This window comes from Cibotium barometz, chromosome 42 (genome assembly GCF_041138505.1).
Source record: "Cibotium barometz isolate CiBa-2024 chromosome 42, ASM4113850v1, whole genome shotgun sequence".
NCBI classification, from domain to species: Eukaryota; Viridiplantae; Streptophyta; class Polypodiopsida; order Cyatheales; family Cibotiaceae; genus Cibotium; species Cibotium barometz.
In genome coordinates, this window is record NC_141087.1 from 26,202,839 (window position 1) to 26,222,729 (window position 19,891).

General features: G+C 41.5%; 1 protein-coding gene across 1 annotated transcript; it reads right to left on the reverse strand.

Annotated features, from left to right (window-relative positions):
• Positions 1 to 13,308: 13,308 nt before the first annotated feature.
• On the reverse strand, positions 13,309 to 16,182 carry LOC147614314 (pentatricopeptide repeat-containing protein At1g15510, chloroplastic-like). Its single transcript, XM_086780872.1, has 2 exons — positions 16,014 to 16,182; positions 13,309 to 15,910 (listed from the first exon to the last, which is right to left on the reverse strand). The coding sequence occupies exons 1-2, from the start codon at positions 16,131 to 16,133 to the stop codon at positions 14,042 to 14,044; spliced, it is 1,989 nt and encodes a 662-aa protein (XP_086636998.1). The 5' UTR covers positions 16,134 to 16,182; the 3' UTR covers positions 13,309 to 14,041.
• Positions 16,183 to 19,891: the final 3,709 nt, after the last annotated feature.

Below are 19,891 nucleotides of genomic sequence, written 5' to 3' on the forward strand. Positions count from 1 at the left end.
CATATGTCTCCACCATTGATGTGCATAGTCTTCCAAATGCAAGGATGCAAAATGCACTTTGTCCCTTTCACTCTTCGGATAGAGCTGAAAGTATGTATCCAACTTATTCATCCATTCTTCCAACTCATGTGGGGCTGAACCATCACCCTTGAACTTAGAGAGTGAAATCTTGTCCTTTACATCCTTTGACACGGTTGACGATGCATTCTCATGATGGTGCGAGGGCTTGTGATTTTGCATTTGCACAAAAGATCCAAGGAATTGTGCAAAATCTTTGTACTCCCTCTTGAGGAAATTTGGCATTTCCATCCACCTATCATGAGCTTCTCTTTGTCTCTCAATGAATGACATATGTTCCCAATCAAGCTCAACCACATCATCCATATCATACACCTCCTCTTCAACCATGGAGAACTGCTTTGGGTTTCAAAGGTACTCTCCTTGGATCCCCAAAATTTGACTCCTCATGTCTGAATGTAGGTGCATGTTGCTTTCCGTCCAATTGAGAAGAACCCGCTTGGAACCCGCTTGGAATGTAGTAGGCTTCATCTCCCGCATAGAAGGCTTTCTAGCATCCGCCATGAATCCAAAAGTGACATTCTTGGTAGAATGCTCATGTGTTACCTTGGGAGCAACCTCTTGTACCATGGGTAGCTTGCCTTCCCTACGGCCTTCAAAAGCTGTCCCAAATTGCTTGCCTTCATGTAAAGCACCATGACCACTATCATAGGAAGGTTGGCTCATTGGCCGAGCGACCCTTTCTTCCAAAACTTCCATCCTTGTAGCCATAGTGTCAAGCCTACCATTGACTTCCACCCTTGTAGCCATCGTGTCCATCTTAGCATTCATTTCCATCAGCATTTGCATGATCGAATCGATGGGGATGGTATGTGAAGATTGTGGGATGTGCTTATGGGCACTTCCGACATTCAACTCCTCATTCCCTTCTCTTGAAGTATGCCCAAAAGTATCCCCTTCTCTTGAAGTGTGCCCAAGAGTATCCTCCGGAGCATCCAAAATTCCTTGTTCCATCATTGTCTCTTCATCCTCTACCTCATCGGAAGCCAAAGTGTTGCGCCTCGATCGCCCTTTTGGCTTCGGCCCCATGGAAACCTTCGGTTTTAGAAATTTGGCTCTAAATTGAGGTAGAAATGTCCGATTGAAGTGATCTAAAGCTTGTTGGAGAGCTAATAAAGAGTACTAGACCACTATGCAAAGACTTGTAAGAGATGAGGTGTGCTACTATTCTCTGTTTTAGGGTTTACAGGGTTATAGGGCTGAAACGGTATTTTGGGTATAACTTGAGCTAGAGATATCCAAATGCAAAACTTTTTAGCTCAAATCGAAGCCCTAGATGAGTACTACAAGCCTATATAATTAGATCTAGAAGATCTTCAAACCCCTATGACTGAATTAGAGTTTACTATTTCTGCAAAAACCCTAAATTCTACCCTAAAGAGATATCGAAATGCAGAGGTTAAGGGCTCGTTGGGTAGCTCTAAGGAAGCACTAAGAGCTCATATGGTTCCTTTTAAGTCAACCCAAAAGGGTTGGGACTGAATTAGGGTTTTTGGAAACCTGCAGATTCTTGCCAAAGTGACCCTTTTTGTACCCAATTGATCCTTGTTTGCTCCCAAACCAATGTCAACACCTTCCGCACCTCATTGGCATCCCAAGGTCTGCAAATTATGTTTCACCAACCTCAATTGCCCATGCATAACCAGAATTTCGAGAAAATTTCGACATAGTCTCCTTTGTCTTTGGAGCTAAATCTCAATATTTCTCAAATAGCAATGCAATAAAAATTCCACAATCTTCTTATCAAATTCAATTTACTGCATAGCATGTGCCTCATTGCATCATCAAAAAGGCATCCCAATCCTTGCAATTCCAAGCATATGCATCACCAAAAAGGCATAGCAATCCTTGCAATCCCAAGCATATGCATGAACCAAGAGAGTGATCGTTTGAAGAGGATTGTCGGTGTAGCGCGTCGAAGCTTGCCGATCTCCCGGCCAAGCTCTTCCCACCCTCGTACCTAGTTCGAATCAAGGCACGAGTTGAGGCCAAGTCTTCACCACCAAACCTAATCCTCCACCGTACCGCTTTCCCAAGGCAATCACGGCATGGTAGATTCAAGTCATGGTCTACCCACGGGCCTCTCCACCAACACCCGCCGGGGTACCCTCACCACATATCTAGTTTCTAGAAATTTGACGTGAGTGTAAACAATCGTGAGGTGTATGTAACTTGAATCTCAAAATGAGGTGAATGTAATGGGGGGGAAACACTTACAAGGATGTGGCATGACTCATGCCATTTACAATATACTCATGAACCATGATGCATGAACTCATGCTTATCCTCATAGCTCCAAGTGTCCACCATTCATCCACAAATCCAACATCAATCATCAACAAGCACAAATCAAGTAATACCATAAACCAATGGTATCAAAATCCACTTGGTATCAATCCCATGAGCATTGCTTATGAGTAATTGGCATCAAATGGCATCCAAGGGCATCCATTGCATTTTAATGTAGTATTGCCAATTGATTCCACTCATCAATCAAGCTTTTCCAATGCTCACTAGCATCATTCCCATGCATAGAAGCATCATGCTCATGGCAAAAGCCTTCATATTATGAACCAACATCCATTCCATGTATGTGGTTCAATCAATGCATCAAGGCAAATGCATTCCCTCTTCCATTTATGCATAGATTCATCAATTAATGTTCCATGTGTCTCTCCAATGGCCCATTGCATCCAAATGAGTGTGATTAACAAGAAATGTGAGCAATGAGAGTATGTAACCACTTTCCAAATGATTATGAGTTATGTATGAGTGTTGAATTTCTGTAAATTAGGGTTTTTCTCATGAATAACCCTAATAGACCATGGCATGAAGAATAATCACCATTGCTTGAGGAAATGGTCATAGCAACTCACCAATGGCATGTCGGAAGCTTCAATGGTTGGAAATTTGCTTGATGGAGCATTCAATTAGTCCAATGCTTGAAGATTTTTGTAATTTTTGTGGGCTGCTCATACCTCCTCTTCTCCCTCTCCAATAGCCATGAAAAACTCTCCAAAATCCACCAAAAAGAGGCCAAACACCATAGCTAACAACCACATGGAAGTAATGAAGTGTAATGGACTCTCCCTTGTGTGATTTTTGGCCGTGAGGATGCGTTGAAAACGGCGCTCAAAGCCCTTCCCATGAGTAGAAAAAAAACGAAATCATCTCCAAGATAGCCCTCCTTAGCAATAGAATGCATTTGCAGCCATTTAGAGTGAGTAGAGATGGACAATGGTGAGCTATGTGAGAGAGATTAGGGTTTAGAGCAAAGGGAAGGAAGAGGGAAAAAAAATTTCAGAAATTTTCAGAAATTTGCATGTAAATTGGTACTCTATGTGTTCCTCTCCTCAAGTTCCTCTCCTCAAGCTCAACAAAAGCCCTAGCAAATGGAAGCAAAACGGGGCAAAGAGGAGAAGTAATGGCTATGGAAAGCTTGGAAAAGAAGCACAAAAGATAAACGTGATTAACAGAGAGATTAAAAGATGATTAATTCAAATTTTTCCCAATTTTTGTACCCCGCCTCAAAAATTTGGTCCAGAGTATCCAAATTAGGTCCAAATGAGCTAAATCTCCATGAAATCACATGAAATGATGCCTCCCCTCCACTAATCTCCAAAGATTAAGTAGAAATTAAGCAAGATTAAGCCAAAACTCCAAGAAATCAAGAGAAAATTCAGAAAATTATCAAGAAAATGACTAATCTCATGTCCAAAACCTTGAAAATGGATCAAAATCAAGGCTCTGATACCAAATGAAATGGATCTAGAGCAAAATATGGAATCAAACACATCAAAGCAAGAATCTAGCATCCATTAATCATGAGATTAGTGATCAAATGGCTCATCACATGAATATACAAGAGAGAGAGAAAATCTATAAGTGCATGTAGCAAGAGAAGATGCACAAATAGCCTAAGTGTGTTTAACCTCTCACCAAGAGGATGACCATGGAAGGCCAAATCTCCATAGATGGAGCCCAAAGGTACAAGATGACCAAAATTAGTAAAAGTGTTAAAAAGGTCCTACCAAAGTATCCCAAGCCCTATTTATAGTCACTATCTCCTTTTGCCCATGGGCCCCTATGTACATGTGGAAATCAATCTCTATGGTTCATGACAATATACATATACATATACATATACATATATATATATATATATACATACATACATACATATATATATATATATACATATACATATATATATATATATACATACATACATACATACATACATACATATATACATATACATACATACATACATACATACATACATACATACATACATATATATATATATATATATATATATATATATATATCTGTATATAAGTCAATATTAGGTAATTTGGAAAAAATCTCACATTTTGGGAATCAATTACTCCATATAGTTTTGGACATATCTTAAACATACTAACTCCAAATTTGTTGGAGATCATAGATTTAGATTCTACTCTTCAAGATCTTTCTGATGGACAAGTTCACCATGCTCCCATTTTTCAAATGGGAATGGGATTTTTCCCAAATTATCTAATATGGTGTTATATGTATATATATACATGTATATAAACATTTATGTATATGTATATGTATATAAAATGTCACTTCTCTCTGTATTCCTCCTTGCTCTTGATCTCTTTACCATCCTCTTGATCCGTTCCTAGATGTCCTAGGATCTAAAGCAATGCCACGGTCTTACATGTTAGATATGTTTTCTATGCATTTATAAAGGATACTAAAATCAAAATGAGAATAAAAATGTGCCAAAATAGGAACTTAAGTCAAAATACTTTTGGATGAGCTTGGTTCAAATTATATGAGCCATTAGACTTTGAAAACTGGCTATACCATAAACGTATTTTACTTTTCACGTAGTTTATACTACATGAACAAGAAAACATGATTGAAAACTTCAGAAGCTAACATTATTCTACCATTTTTTATCTACATTTAAGAATAGGAATATATATTTTATATCTTAGAAAGTGGAGAGAAAATATGCCAAAATTAATTTCATCTTATGTTTAGACTTTTTGGATTATCTCTCTCTATGCTAAGTTGGCTCTTCTTAGAGGGCTCAAAGTTGAGTCCAAAATTCTCCTAATGGATACATAGGATTTCTTCATAGTGCACCCCCAAGGCCTATTGAAATTTTGTCTCCATCTTATGAACTATCTACTCAAAAAGTAAACCTCATATAAAATTTGATTATTCTCTCTATTTAGGTACAACTTAAAAAATTCATACAATTAGAACTTAATTATAAATCTTGTAATTATAAAGAGATAAACCTACCAACTTAAGAAATTCATAAGATTAAACCTTAATGATAAATCTCTTACTACTTACAAAGAAAGAGACCTACCAGGTGGACGTCAAAATCTCTTGCCCAATGCATCTCTATAGTAGAGACTCTATAGTAGATGTCTATATCATCTAAAATGTTTCCCTAAGGTAGTTAATCTCAACTCTCACCTCCTATAGCTCCTATGTGAGTCTCTCACTCACATAGATGTGGGATCCTATGCAAACAATCAACCACCATTAATTTAAAAAATATACAAAAGTAGATATAAATATGTAAACAAAAATTTAAAAAACAAAGATAACTCTGAAAAAAAATATAGAAGCAATGAATATGTATAAATACCTCAACATCTATCGCCATCTATGTCATGAGAAAAGATGCATGACATGCTGGATGCTCTTACTAATACTATGCACATCGATCCCCACCTAAGCGCCTAGTGTATCTCAATAGTAGACAGCGAGATACAAATGGCGGATCTCTATAGGCAGAAGTGTACGTAGGGCCAGTGGAGACTGCCTCCCCTAGTTCTGGAGATAACCGTGACCACAGCACCATGCTGGACCAATTGTTGGTGTAGTCAACCTGCTCCCCTAAGACAAACTCTATGTATAAATTCTTTACAAATTAGATTGGGATCTAATGATTATTCAACATCCTCCCATATGCGGTAACATATCAACTATAGATATGTGTTGCCATACAAGGATGCGAACACCACAAAATAGTAAGAAGATTCCCTACCCTAGGTCATATCCCATGGATATTAAGAAAAAGGTCAAAGTATGCTCCATCTCTAATAAGGCCAAGCTCACACACCTCACAATATGTCAAGCCATGTGATATTGTAGCAATACGATGATGTTCTATCCACTCATCTACATTTTAAAAATCGTGAAGACTACTAAGGGATGAGAACATCCCCTCCAAATGCAATCTATAAAGTAGATGGTGTATCTCTAGCACACTTACGGACAGCCCCGCCTAAGGATGATAACTCACGGTCTATCTCCATGAGACGAGGTCCACAATAGATGTGAGGCCCTTCTTATGTGACTCCATGTGACTCCATGTGACTCCATGCTAGTTCCTAAGCCTAACACAAAAGGACAAAAAATTGTAAAAGGTTCCATGTGAAAGGTTCCATGATTAAGAAAACACTAATGAAGCTCTAAAGCACTACGAATACACCATTAATGGGACTTCAATCCAAGAGAGAAAGTGATGGAACAGTGAAAAAGTGAAAACGATAAAAGATAATGGGGACAAAAAAACTTTTATAGCCTCAATTGAGGTTGCATGTCACAAGTTTAAAGCTTAGAAAAATAAACATCCCAGATTTATGCATAGTTTTAGGGTTGGAAGACATGAACAATTTTGATTTGTTAAAAATATCTCAATCAAGATATATAGATGCCTCGAATTACATGCATGTATCTTAATTGAGATACATGAATAGTTAAGATCCCATCCATGTATTCCAATTGAGATACATGGATGGATGAGATCACGTCACCATGTCTCAATCAAGATATTTGGATAGTAGAGATCACATTTCCATATCTCGTTCAAGATAGAGATCACAACTGTGTATCTCAATTGTGTATATCTAGATGGTAGAGATCGTAACTGAGTATCTCGATCCAGATATTTTAATGGCTAGAATCACATGTTGGTATCTTGATCGAGATACATGTTCCATGTCATGAGAGGTATGGTTGCATTGCATGGCATTGCAATACAAGGCCAATTTATATCCAAGTTGAAATTATGTGTATGTCAATAGAGATCCCTTGTGGCATTGACATGGATTCCAATAAACTTGTTATGTCGATTGAGATCCCCAAGTGACAATGACGTGTTGTAGTGACATGGATGATCATCACGATACATGAGTAGTCTTGAGACTACTGGTGTGGTGATGCTTCGGATCTCGATCGAGATATTGGGCTATTGGCTTGGGGGACATGGATGATCATCACGATACATGATGTTGTGTTCATATCTCAATGTGGATACCCTACTTGCAACTTTGTCCACTTGACATGGATCTTAATCGAGATAAGTGAGCCATCCCAAGGATACTGCTCTACTGGTATGGCGATGCTTGAGACCTCGATATCGAGACATTGGGCTATTGGCACAAGGGACACATGTCATGCTGTGAGTGTTGTTCATATCTCGATTGGGCTAGTGTCACAAGGGGCGTGTGTCATGCTGTAAGTGTTGTTCATACCTCGATTGAGATACCCCACCTGCGACTTTGCCTACCTAAGTTGATGTCCTATTTCCCTTACCCTTGAGACTAAATTAAAGTGCTCATCCTTACCATGCATCCACCCACCTCTTTAATCTACTTCTCTTTAGTCCAAAAAAGTGGCTATTGTGATACCACTTCTAAGACTTCAAATTTACTCAATACAGGGATATTGCACTTAACACTATTCAAAGCACTTCTAAGACTCCAAATTTACTCAACTACAGGAATATTGCACTTAACACTATTCACTGCGGAAGAAAACACTTTTAAGAAAAATGTATAACCCTTGAAGCCTCATTCACACAAACAAAACCATGTACAACATCATTCCAAATCTTAATTATTACCATGATTATCCTCATATGATATCACCATGACATAGCTCTCTTAGAACCATATATAACTACAATAAACCACGATATTCAAGACACACGTATTTTACCTCAAATGCAGCTACTATAAAATGGCTTTATATATAAGAGGAGTCCATGTCTCATATAAATATATGAGGAGTCCATCTCTTGTAGCTGCCCACCCCTAAGCTCTAGCCACATCATCTCCATGAAGATGTGTAGCAAGGATGTCCATAGACAAGAAACCCTGTTTCACTCCATAGAGTGGAGAGCCTCTGTAGAAACATGGAATCTACCAATGCAAAGAGCCCATTATTCCACCCCAATGGTTCAACAAGTGAGAACTTTGTAGATTCACGCATAATTTATTACAATGATTTATATCTTTTACATAATCTAAACATAAAGAAGACATTATTGCATGAGATACTAGAGAGGTATTCTCCACTTGTGGTCGTAGATATTAAAAAACAACATAAACTTCAAGATCACACACCTCAATCCTCAAAATGATCCTTGAATTTGCATAGATATTTAGAAAAAGGGAAGATATATCCCCAATACCACTATATATATCTATTAGATATATAAGACTTCAAGGTATACAAATATTTTAACTAATAATCTCTCTTGTTCACTATATAAAGACATGATCTCATATACACATGTTATTTCCAATCAATTCTTTTCCCACATTATACTCTTCTTATGTACCTTAAGATGTCTAAAAGATCCCACCTTTTTACTTAAAGCATAGCTTACCTAAGGAGGAATATGATCGAAACAACCCTCCACAAGATACCTAAGAGTTATGTACTTTTACCATGCACACCCACTTCTTGTTTGAGGATCAAAAGCTTGATATTTTACACCAATTTGAAAATATTTTTAGCTCATAAAACATTCATAAACCTTTCCAAAACATACTCAGAACTTAGAATAATACTTTACTCAAAACTATGCATGTAAATCTCTCTAGCTATGTGTATGTATGGAGCATCTGCAGACATTGAGAAGACATAAATGAATGCAAACTACCTGAATCAATCAAAAGGCAAAAACTCCACAATTTACTAAAAGTAAGAATCTTGATTAAGAAGACCCTTACATTTCCAAAACATCATAGTAAGTATAGCTTAAGTTATATAAACCACAACCGAATGTGGCCAAAGCTTTTGAGACTTATAAGAGCAACAAGATAGTCTTGTTGCATCAAGGGAGCACCAATAGCATCGGTCACCACCTCAAAATAGCTTATTGAAGTTTGGAAGCTTTAGCAAATGACATGCAAGTACCACCTTAAGCTTCACAAAACTACTTTAACATTCTGGCAAACGTTGAAATGGTAGCTAATTCTTGAGCTGGATTCTCTTTCTCGCAATACAATTTTTTATTTTGCTAATCATGGCACATAGATCTTAGCATAGTCTTTTACAAAGATTCAACACCATCTGTTTAAACCCAAAAATCTTCAAATATCCTTGGTTACTCTGGAAGTAGGCCAATTAATAATAGCCTAGATCCTAGCCGGATCTGGAGTCAACCCTTCCTTTGAAACTACATGACCACAATACTCAATTTTGTATGTGAAGAAGATATTGTTACTCTTCCTTGCTGCATACAACTTATGCTGCAGTGTCCAAAATCTTCCTCATGCATTTCATATGTCTGTTCATCCTTAGAATACACCAAGATACCATCAAAGAACACAAGCACAAAATTATCCAACTGCCTTAGAGTCGCTTTCAAAGGGTAAACCCAAGCAAACCTGGAGTAGTCATCAATGAATGTGACGAAGTAAAGATGCCCCCCTATGGATGGTGTTCGCATTGGACCACATACATCACTATGTATGAGTTGTAATTTACTTTCAGCTCTAATAGCTCCATCTTTGGAGAATGGTTTTCGTTGCATCTTTCCCAAAATACACCCCTCACATACATGTCTTGTTGGAGACTCAAGAGGCGGCATATTATCAACCATATGATGCTTCTGCATAAGCATCAAACTCCGAAAATTTACATGCCCAAACGAGTATGCCATAGCTCTACATCATGGATAGTAGGAGTGTGGACAGCCACTATATTTGCATCATAAGTACGCTTGTCATAGCTGTCCAGCTTATACAAGCCTTTGTATCGTGTTCCAGAAGTGACTATTTCATAACCCTTTGATGGGTCTTTTACCAAACACTTCCCATCTTCAAATTCAACCTTTAAACCTTGGTCGTTTATGGCTGAGATGGAGAGCATATTTTTCTTTATCCCTGGAACATATAATACATTTTTCATACATATATTGGCACCATTGGCTGCAATAAGTATGACATTGCCAATTCCCTTTACCGAATATGTGGTATGATCTGCACATGATACAGTGCGGCCATTTGAAGCATAAACCAAGTGCTAAAATATATCTTTGCGTGAAGTGATGTGGCTTGAAGCACCACTATCAAAATACTATGATACATCCTTTCTGTCAGATGCAATGCAAGACATATCATTGTCTGAAGCACTTGGTGTGTCACTTGGTGTGTCACTAGTGCATGTGACCAAAAAAGTGTACTCTTCCTGAATTACATTAGCTGATTGCTGTGCTTTGTCCTCAGAAGAGTCTGCTACTACTGCATTGCTTGCTTCTTTCCTTTTCTCTTTTGCAATCCGCTTCCTACATTCACTGATGTAGTGTCCAGGCTTATGGCAGTAGTGACATTTGCCCTTCTTTTTGGGCTTGTTTGCATCCCCTTTGTCAGACTTTTCATCACTAGAAGAGGGCTGTCCATGACCTGTCCATGACCAACCTTACTAGACTGTGGTCCCCCATGCTTAAAACTCTTTGCTTTACCCTTATCCTTGGCTGTAAATGCCTTGTCTCCACCACGGTTGCTCGATAAGTTTGCTCTTGTTTGCTCTTCTTGCAAGAGTAAACCCACCAGCTCTTCAAAAGTGACGAGATCACCTCCTCCTCTCATAGAGAGGTTGAGAGAGGTGTGAAAGCCCAAGTAGGAAAGTGGTAAAGAATGAAGAGTGTTGGTGACCAGCTGTCTGTCTGGGATAACCTCATCAATGTCGAACAATTGTTCCTGCAAATCTTTCACTTTGGTGAGATGATCTGCCATGGAGTCACCCTCATCCATAGAAAGAAGATCCAATTGCCTCTTCAAGTAGGCAACTCTTGCCTCATTGCGTACTTCAGGAAAGACAAGGGTGGCTGGTGTGGGCCGCGTAGGTGAAGCCGATAGTGGACAGCGTGAACAGGTGCCAAGTGAAGCAGAGAGAAAGACAGGTGTTGCTGCTTGGCTGGTGGGGCCAGTAGCATTGCAGAGGAAGTGAGGAAGTGACTAGCAGAGGATCAGCACAGAGAGAGAGAGAGAGAGAGATGGTGTAGCTGCTGCTGGCGACACACACAGAAGTGATGGGCTGCAGAGAGTTGAGGGTTAGCTGGTGGGGCACCCTCTGAAGAGTGATAGTGGCCGGGTTCTTTCTGGTGTGATTGGCACAGCACGCAGGTGAGAGGTTTGTGGTGATTGAGGATGTGGTGTATCCTCGGCAGTGATAGGTCAGAGTGTTGATGTGTTCGTGGTTGCAAGGACTTGGTCGTGAGACGCAAGGTTGTAATTCCTGAGGTGGTGTGACCGTGGTGGAATTCCCTTGGCAGTAAATCCAAGCCTGAGTGTTTGTATGGTTGTGTGAGTAAGGCTTCTGTGTCGGGTAGAAGCTTGTATGAAGTGTTGTTGACTGGAAATATATTGTTGGGAGTTTGCTTTGTCTATGGTGCCCCTGTTTTGTGATGTCTTTCTGGCGTGGGTGGGTGGTGAATTGTGAGAAGCGTTCCAACCGATGGTGGCTGGTGGTGCCTCCGTTGTGTTAGTGTTTTCCAAGTTTGGGAGGTGAAGGGCTATAGAGGCAGTGGTTCTTTCTTCTTGTTTTCACCTCGCAGCTGGCTGTATGGTAAGTGGGCGTGTGTCATCACCACACACGATGCCCCAAAGCCCTTTGGCTACCAGCAAATTACGGATCATGATACTCCAGAGGGAGTAGTTAGATCCATCCAACTTATCCTCCTGGGTGAGCACACCAAATACATATGTAGCATTTTAAGCCATGTCAACAAAATATACCTATAAGCAAACCAAACACCAATGTGCACTGCCAGGCAACCAAATGTCCTGTGCAAATGTTTGCCTGCAAACTGAAGCAAGTGTAAACTTGCACCAAATTGTCCAATTACACACAATGTGTATACATATGCGACAAATCACAGCTGTAATGCCCAATTACATGCTCCAATCTGCAAAGCCCCAATTTTTATGCACTCCAATCGCTTCAATGTGCAGTTAATTGGCCAATTTTCACAAAAGCCCCAAATTTTTTTGCAACTGAAAGAGACTCAATTTGCTGATTTTGACCTCAATTTGGAAAACCCCCAAATTGCAAGCAAAGCAACATGTCCAATTTTTCAATTTGGCCTCAAATTGAGAAATCCCCCAAATTGCCTGAACCCTGAACCACCTATAATTTTTCTGGCAACAAAGGGCAACTTTTGGGAAACCCCTAGAATTTTGTTTGAATCTAACCTGCCCTGAAATGGCTGCAAAATTTGTATTTGCATGCGAACAAAAATCTGTATGAAGAGTACCTATAGGCGAGAACAGTACGGATCGTACAGACGTGTATTGCAGGCGTCAGTCGGGGAGCACATAGACATGGAGAAGAGTGTCATAGGCGTGCAGAGGTCGGTGTTTGAGTACCAGCAGCCAGGCACAGGTGAAGATGTCATGACAGGCTACTGCAGGTCGACGTGCACTGCCAACGGTGGCACGGTGGTCTGAGCGACAGGGCAGCCGCCTCGGAGCCGCAAAACAGAGTCGGCGGGCGGGCGCACAGAGCCGGCGGGCGGGCGCACAGAGCCGACGGGCTAGGCGGAGGCAGCGCTCGCAGCAGTAGTTGCGCCAAGAACCCGACGGCGGCGGAGACCTGGCAAGTAGCACAGCCAACCGGGCGGCAGCGGCAGCTGTCTGCGCAGTAAGAGCGCCGGCCGGGCTGGGCGGCGACTGCTGGCTGCGCACTAAGAGCACCGGCTGGGTGGGGCGGAGCTGGGGGTGCTGGAAGCACGTGACGGATCCGTCGACGGAAATCCACAGTCAACTGCAAGGCCAAGTCTACTTCCAGAGGGGCCTGGACTGAAGCTCTCATACCAATTGTTGGTGTTGGACACACTCACACACACAAACCTGCACATTAGGGTTAGGTGCACGATGGAGAAGCTCACACACAGAAATGAGAGGGAGAGAGAGAGAGAGAGCCAAAAGTGTGGTAGCCACAAAATGCAAGTCAACCCTTGCATGTATGCCACATCCATATAATATAGAAGTACAAAATATTATATGTAGAGTGTCCCAAGGGGAAAAACCACATGGGAAAAAGTGCCCTTAAACGTTTAAGACCTTTTTTACACATAGCACTACCATAAGTGAGCATATGCCTACACTTAGGTCTGCATGAGAACCCTCTAGGGAGTACTAAACTTTATGTGCCTCTCCATGTGAGTTTCTTTCATACCACCAGCTTCCTTTATGCAATCAACTCATAGCTTAAAACAGTATACAAACCTGATCTGGCTCACTTTCACCACACCTGTCTCTCCATTGTTTTTGGCATCAAGATTTCGAATAAAAGGGGACAATGGATCCTCAAGAAGAACTGGCATCACCAGTAGTCCCCACTTCCCTGGAAGGTAAGCAGTTTGCATTTCTGGAAAAACAATTCTTCACTGCTCTATCTTTGATAGAAGTGCCCTTGCTGAATGAGAATAATTATAGACCTGGACATTTTTGACAAAACTTGTAGACTTCCCCTTGGGTGCATTAATTTAGGCACACGATGGCCATTATCTTCTTACTGTGCCTGCAGAACACGCCTTTCTTTGAATCGTCCAGGCAGCCATGGGAAACCTGGGACATACGCTTCCTGTGTCATTTAAAGTGAAATACCACCTAGCTCTGCATGGATGTTTCTTTTTTGAGAAAGTATATTATCCCATACCAAAAGGAATGCACAATTCCTTGGCCATGCTTGCATAGACACTATGTCCTGGCTTTTCCCACGCTTGTTTTTCCACTCTCATCGCCTCAACCTTGTTTGCTTCTTCCAGCATGGCAGCATCTGCATAGATATTAGACATACAGACATAAGCTGAAGCATCCTTGTCATCCAATCGCACTGCATGTTCGAACGCATGTCTACCAAGGTCCACATTGCCCCACTTTCGACAAGCCCCCAACACAGTATGCCACACCACAATACCGGGATGGAACGGCATCTTCTTGATCATTGCTACTGCCTTGTCAATATGACCCGCACGGCAAAGGAGATCGATTATGCAATTGTAATGCTCAAGAGTGGGGGTCAAGCCATAGTCATCACTAAAGGCCTCAAAGTACACCTGGCCCTTTTCCACTAGGCCTGCCTGACTGCATGCATTGAGAACACTAGCAAATGTGACAAGATCTGGTTTTATACCTTTCCCTATCATTCTGTCAAAGGTGTTAAAGACACTTTCACTCTTCCCAAGCTGGGCATATCCTGTGATAAGTGCAGTCCATGAGACCAGGTCTTGAACTGGAAGCTTGTCAAAAACTTCCTCTGCTTCTCCAAGGGAGCCACATTTGGCATACATATCAACCAAGGTGCTACTAGCAAAGAGCTCATTGTCCCACCCTTTTTTGGCGATCTCAGTATGTATTTCCCGTCCCTTGACTGTGGCTCCTATGCTTCCACAAGCTTTCAAGCTACAAACATATGTCACAGCGTCTGAAGAGATGCCCTCATGTTGCATCATTTCGAAACAATGGAGTGCCTCTTCACCACGCCCATGTTCAGCATATCCTGCAATTAGTGCAGTCCATGGGACTACATCTCGATCCTGGAGCTTGTCAAACACTACCTGTGCTTCTGCAAGGCAGCCACATTTGGCATACATATCAACCAAGGTGCTGCCAACAACGGGGTCTCCTTCCAACCCCTTTTTGGTGGCCTCAGCATGTATGTTGTGTCCCTTGTGTGCAGATCCTATGCTGCCACAAGCTTTGCAGGAGCAAACAAATGCGACAACTCCAGGAGAAATTCCCTCAAGTTGCATCTGTTCGAAACAGTCAAGTGCTCCCTGACCATGCCCATGTTCCACATATCCTGCCATGAGTGCAGTCCACAAGACCTTGTCTCGAATTGGAAGCTTGTGAAACACTTTCTGTGCTTCTGCAAGCAAGCCACACTTAGCATACATATCTACCAAGGCGCTGCCAATAAAGAGGTCTCTTTCAAACCCTTTTCTAGCAATCTCAGCATGTATTTCTCGTCCCTTGAATGTGGTCTTTATGCTGCCACAAGCTTTCAAGGTGCCAACAAATGTGATGGCATCTGGAAAGACACCCTCATGTTGCATCTGTTTGAAACAGTGGAGTGCATCCTTGCCACGGCCATGTTCGGCATAACCTGCGATAAGTGCAGTCCATAAGACTACATCTCTAATCGGGAGCTTGTCAAAAACTTCCTGTGCTTTTGCAAGGGAGCCGCATTTGGCGTACATATCAACCAAGGTGCTGCCAATGAAACCATCTGTTTCCAGAATCCCCTGTCTGTCAATCTCAGAATGTATTTGGCGGCCTCGTTCCAGATCTTTGAGTCTGGAGCAAGCCTTGAGTAAGGCGACAAAAGTGTAAGCAGTAGGGTGTAAAGAATCATCCTGCTGAATCCTCTGGTATAGGGTGAGGGCATGGCGGAGTTCCCCATGTTTGACAGACTGAGTGATGAGAGAATTCCAATTGTTGTTGTTGTGGGTTAGTGCTTCATGTGCTTTGTTCTCCGAAGGTTTATGCAGGAGGTCGGGAGCCCTTGGGATTGTCTGTAGCACTCAAAGGACAGCCGAGACTCATTCTAGTCAAAATCTAATGCAAAGCAGACCTCTTTCTGTTCACAAATGAGATGAAAATGGAGCACCCACTTACTTTTCTGTCGCACCAGTTGCTTTGGGACGGGTCCTTCCATAGCCGGTCCGTACGTGCTCTTGCGGTTGAGCTCGTCGCTACTTGAGCTGGCTTTGGACAAGGAGCCATGCCCTGCCGCATGAAATTTATTGCGTAGTTAGTTGTTTAACTGTGGCAATTAATTTTCCAGAGGGATACTAGGGGATATTCGTAGTTCATTTTGTAGGTTTCGGTTAGTGGGAAGGTGGATTACTCCATTGGGTCCCGTCTAGCGTCGAACCCGGGCCCCATAATGGGACCCAACCGTTCTACCACTAGACCACGCGCCCGTGGACTGTTCATTTTATAGGTTTCGAGAGTTTGTTTTTTGAGCAGTGTATCTTTTCACATGTTAAACACGTGTGGCTCTTGTTGCTTTGCATGTGTCAAGAAAGGTAACTTGGATTTAGGCATATTCTCTCTCAAGGCGAGCAAGGAGTAAAGGTCTTTTTTTGTTGGAGAGGGGTTGGACATTGATGTTTAGCCTTGTTGATGCAAGGGTCATAGTGCCAATCGCTCAACCTCCTACTAGTGGTGGAATCTATGCTCGCTCGCTCGCACTCCACTCTGTTGTCACTCCGTAGTGACACTCAATCCATTGGGTATGAGCAATGCTTGGATGGAGGGCTATGTGGCATCTCAAAATCCACAACATGCTAGCCCCCTGCACAATTTGCAGTAGAGAAGAGGAGATAGCGTGTTGGCTAGCCTCGCGCACTCTTACAATAGAGAAGATATAGAGAAGCAATCTACCCCAATTGCATGCAAGCAACCCTCTCACACATGCACTTAACCACACTTAGCACACACAAGAGAGTCATAAAGCAATAGAGCAAGGGAGTACACTTTAGTTTGGATGATGGGATTGTGTCTTTTCTCATTCACACAAAAGTGTCTTATATGCATGACCACTTTTTTTACATGCGGTCACCCAAACTCTACGTGCAAAGTGTTTCCAACTTCTAGATTTGGCATTCTAGCCCAAATCTTCATCATATCTAGGCATTAAACACTTACCAGTGTGGAGGATTATAAATGCACATTATGTGTTATTACACTTATAAAAACATGGCATTTATAATCCTCCACACTTACCAGTGTGGAGGATTATAAATGCACATTATGTGTTATTACACTTATAAAAACATGGCATGGTTTTGTTAAGATGTATTGTGGACTGTCAGTAGATGAGCTAGTTGCTAGGGTTCTCAAGGAAGGGCCACCTCCAACAAGGCTGTAATCCCATGTCCTCCTTTGTTAGTATGTCGACCTGCTTGTTGGGCTTTTGTAGCCTCCTCTTTTGTCTTCCGTATGTCGCAGAGCCATTTAAAGAAAAACTTGATCATGGCCTTCTAGATTGTCTGCACCACCTCCAAGGCATGTAAGCCCATATTTTGATTTATCCTTGAGCAATCTTGGAATTCTCATGGCCCTTTGTCTAGTGGGTCATAGTAGTCGAGGTTAATGCCCCTTTGGAGGGTCCATATAATCCTCATTTGCTTTTGCCTGGAGGTGGGGCTACAAGTGTCTCCACCTGGATTGGTGTTAGGCATGTAAGCCCATCTTTTGATTTGTCCATGTGCAATCTTGGAATTCTCATGGCACTTTGTCTAGTGGGTCATAGTAGTCGAGGTTAATGCCCCTTTGAAGGGTCCATATCATCCTCATTTGCTTTTGCCTGAAGGTGGGGCTACAAGCGTCTCCACATGGATTGGTGTTGTTGGGGGTTATGGCCTTTCTTCATCTGCCCCCCCCCCCCCCCCCCCCCCACTTGATTAACAAGAGTTGGGATGGAAGCTCTATAGACATGTCCTCATCCCACTCCATAGTTAGGTTGGCTTCTTGGTGCTTGTTTACATCAAAATCTAACATGATTTACTTCAACAAATCTACATAGGTGTTCCTTTCTCTCAAGTTGGCTGACTTGCTAACCTTTAGTTAGAGATGTCTTTAACAACACCTTCTTCCACCTTTCCCTTGCCTTTGTTTTGTTGTTTACCCTTATCTTTCAAGCTTGCTAGAGGCTATTGTGTACATCCTTAGGTTTTACCCTTATCTTTCAAGCTTGTTGGAGGATATTGTGTACATCCTTAGGTTTTACCCTTATCTTTCAAGCTTGTTGGAGGATATTGTGTACATCCTTAGGTTTTGCCTTCGCCACTAGGTTTGCCAAAATCTTATTTTCTCTTTTTGGCATCTTTGGGTTCTTCCTTTGTGTCATCTTCCTTATCCTTGGCCTCCAAGATATAAAAGAGCTCCACAGATTCTTACATTTCATCTTTCACTATTTGGGTCACTGTAAGTATAGTCTAGCTTGGCCAAGAATAATCTCATGTCGTCTAGGTTACAGTGTGTCTAGAATTTTTGCAAATGTTTGTGTGTCTACTCATAGCTAGCAAGTCCAACCATAGTCCTGTAGTCATTTAATGATTTCTTCCAAGTCTTTCCTTGAGATAACAAAGCCTTGGAGGGCACACAGCACTCTAGCAATATAAATCTTCGTCTTATTATGCATTCCCTCAAGTTATACACACGGACATGGTGTAAAGTCTTTGGGGGCACACCAGACTCCAGCAATATAAAATCTTCATCTCTATTATGTTAACCTATAAACTATATCATTCTACACCATGTTGTCAAGTTATACACAATTCTGCACTTGGACATGGTGTAAATCAAATGCAAGGGCATGAGTGATAGTGTGCGATCAAAAACTTGAGGGGTCCACTTGGAAAATATGTGAACTATCACCTAAGTTCAATAGGACTTTTTTTATTCATATTTTTTACACAAATGTATACAAAAGGGTGCATATCAATCACAAAGGTTATGGTTTGTATAGGAAAAGGGTGCACTTTAATCATGGGAAATTCATAGATAAGGCATTTCATATATAGGCCTTGAATGCACGCAATGTATACAATTTATATATAGTGACCTCCTCGAGTCAAAAACATCATAATTAAGGTCAGATACGAGTGATTAGTGACCTTATTAAGTATGGTCCCTAATGTATGGCATTAACCACTTTTGAGCAACATTATCCTGAGCTTAATGCCGAATAGGGAAGTCCTAAACTTCATGTACATACTTGCTTACTCCACCTCTAATTGTGTCACCTAAGTAGAGATTCAATAGCTAGGTAGAGAGCAAGAAGGAGGGAGATATGGAAAGCTTAACTTTGACTTCATGCCACGTGCATGCAAGAGGGACTTGGTAGAGAGCAAAGAGAGGGGAGAGAAGGAGAGAAGCTAGAGCATCACCATCTCTATAAGCACACACCACAATCAAGCAAGCATACAACCACAATCAAGCATGCAAGCACAACAAGCAAGCATACAACCACAAGCTCATGAGAGAGAGAGAGAGAGAGAGAGAGAGAGAGAGAGAGAGAGAGGCAAGACTCAAATGAGACTAATGGGATTGTCCCTTTTCATAGTTCATCATCAAATGTCTTATATCCAAGAGCTCATAGTTTACAATGGTTGGCTGCCCATTTACAATTAGGGGCCCAAAACTAGTCTTCCTAGCTCTATATACAACTCTTTCCTATGATTGGCATTACACAAGCCATAAGCTCAGTCATCCCATGTCTCTTTTACATTAAGCTTTTTGCGCAGTTACAAAGACCTGATACCGATTCCAAGCTTTCCGGGAGATGAGTTACAATAAGCATAGCCACGCTTGAAAAATAATGTTAACTAGAGTGGTAACATACCCCCCTCCCTAATTCAAGTTCATCCTCAGAGTTGGCTGGATCTATCGCTAGTAGATCAAATAAGTGTGGATAAAGTTGCGGCGCGAGGTAGGAGTAGGGGATTCTCAATGGAAGACTCTATAGCTAGTCCAAAATGTTATCT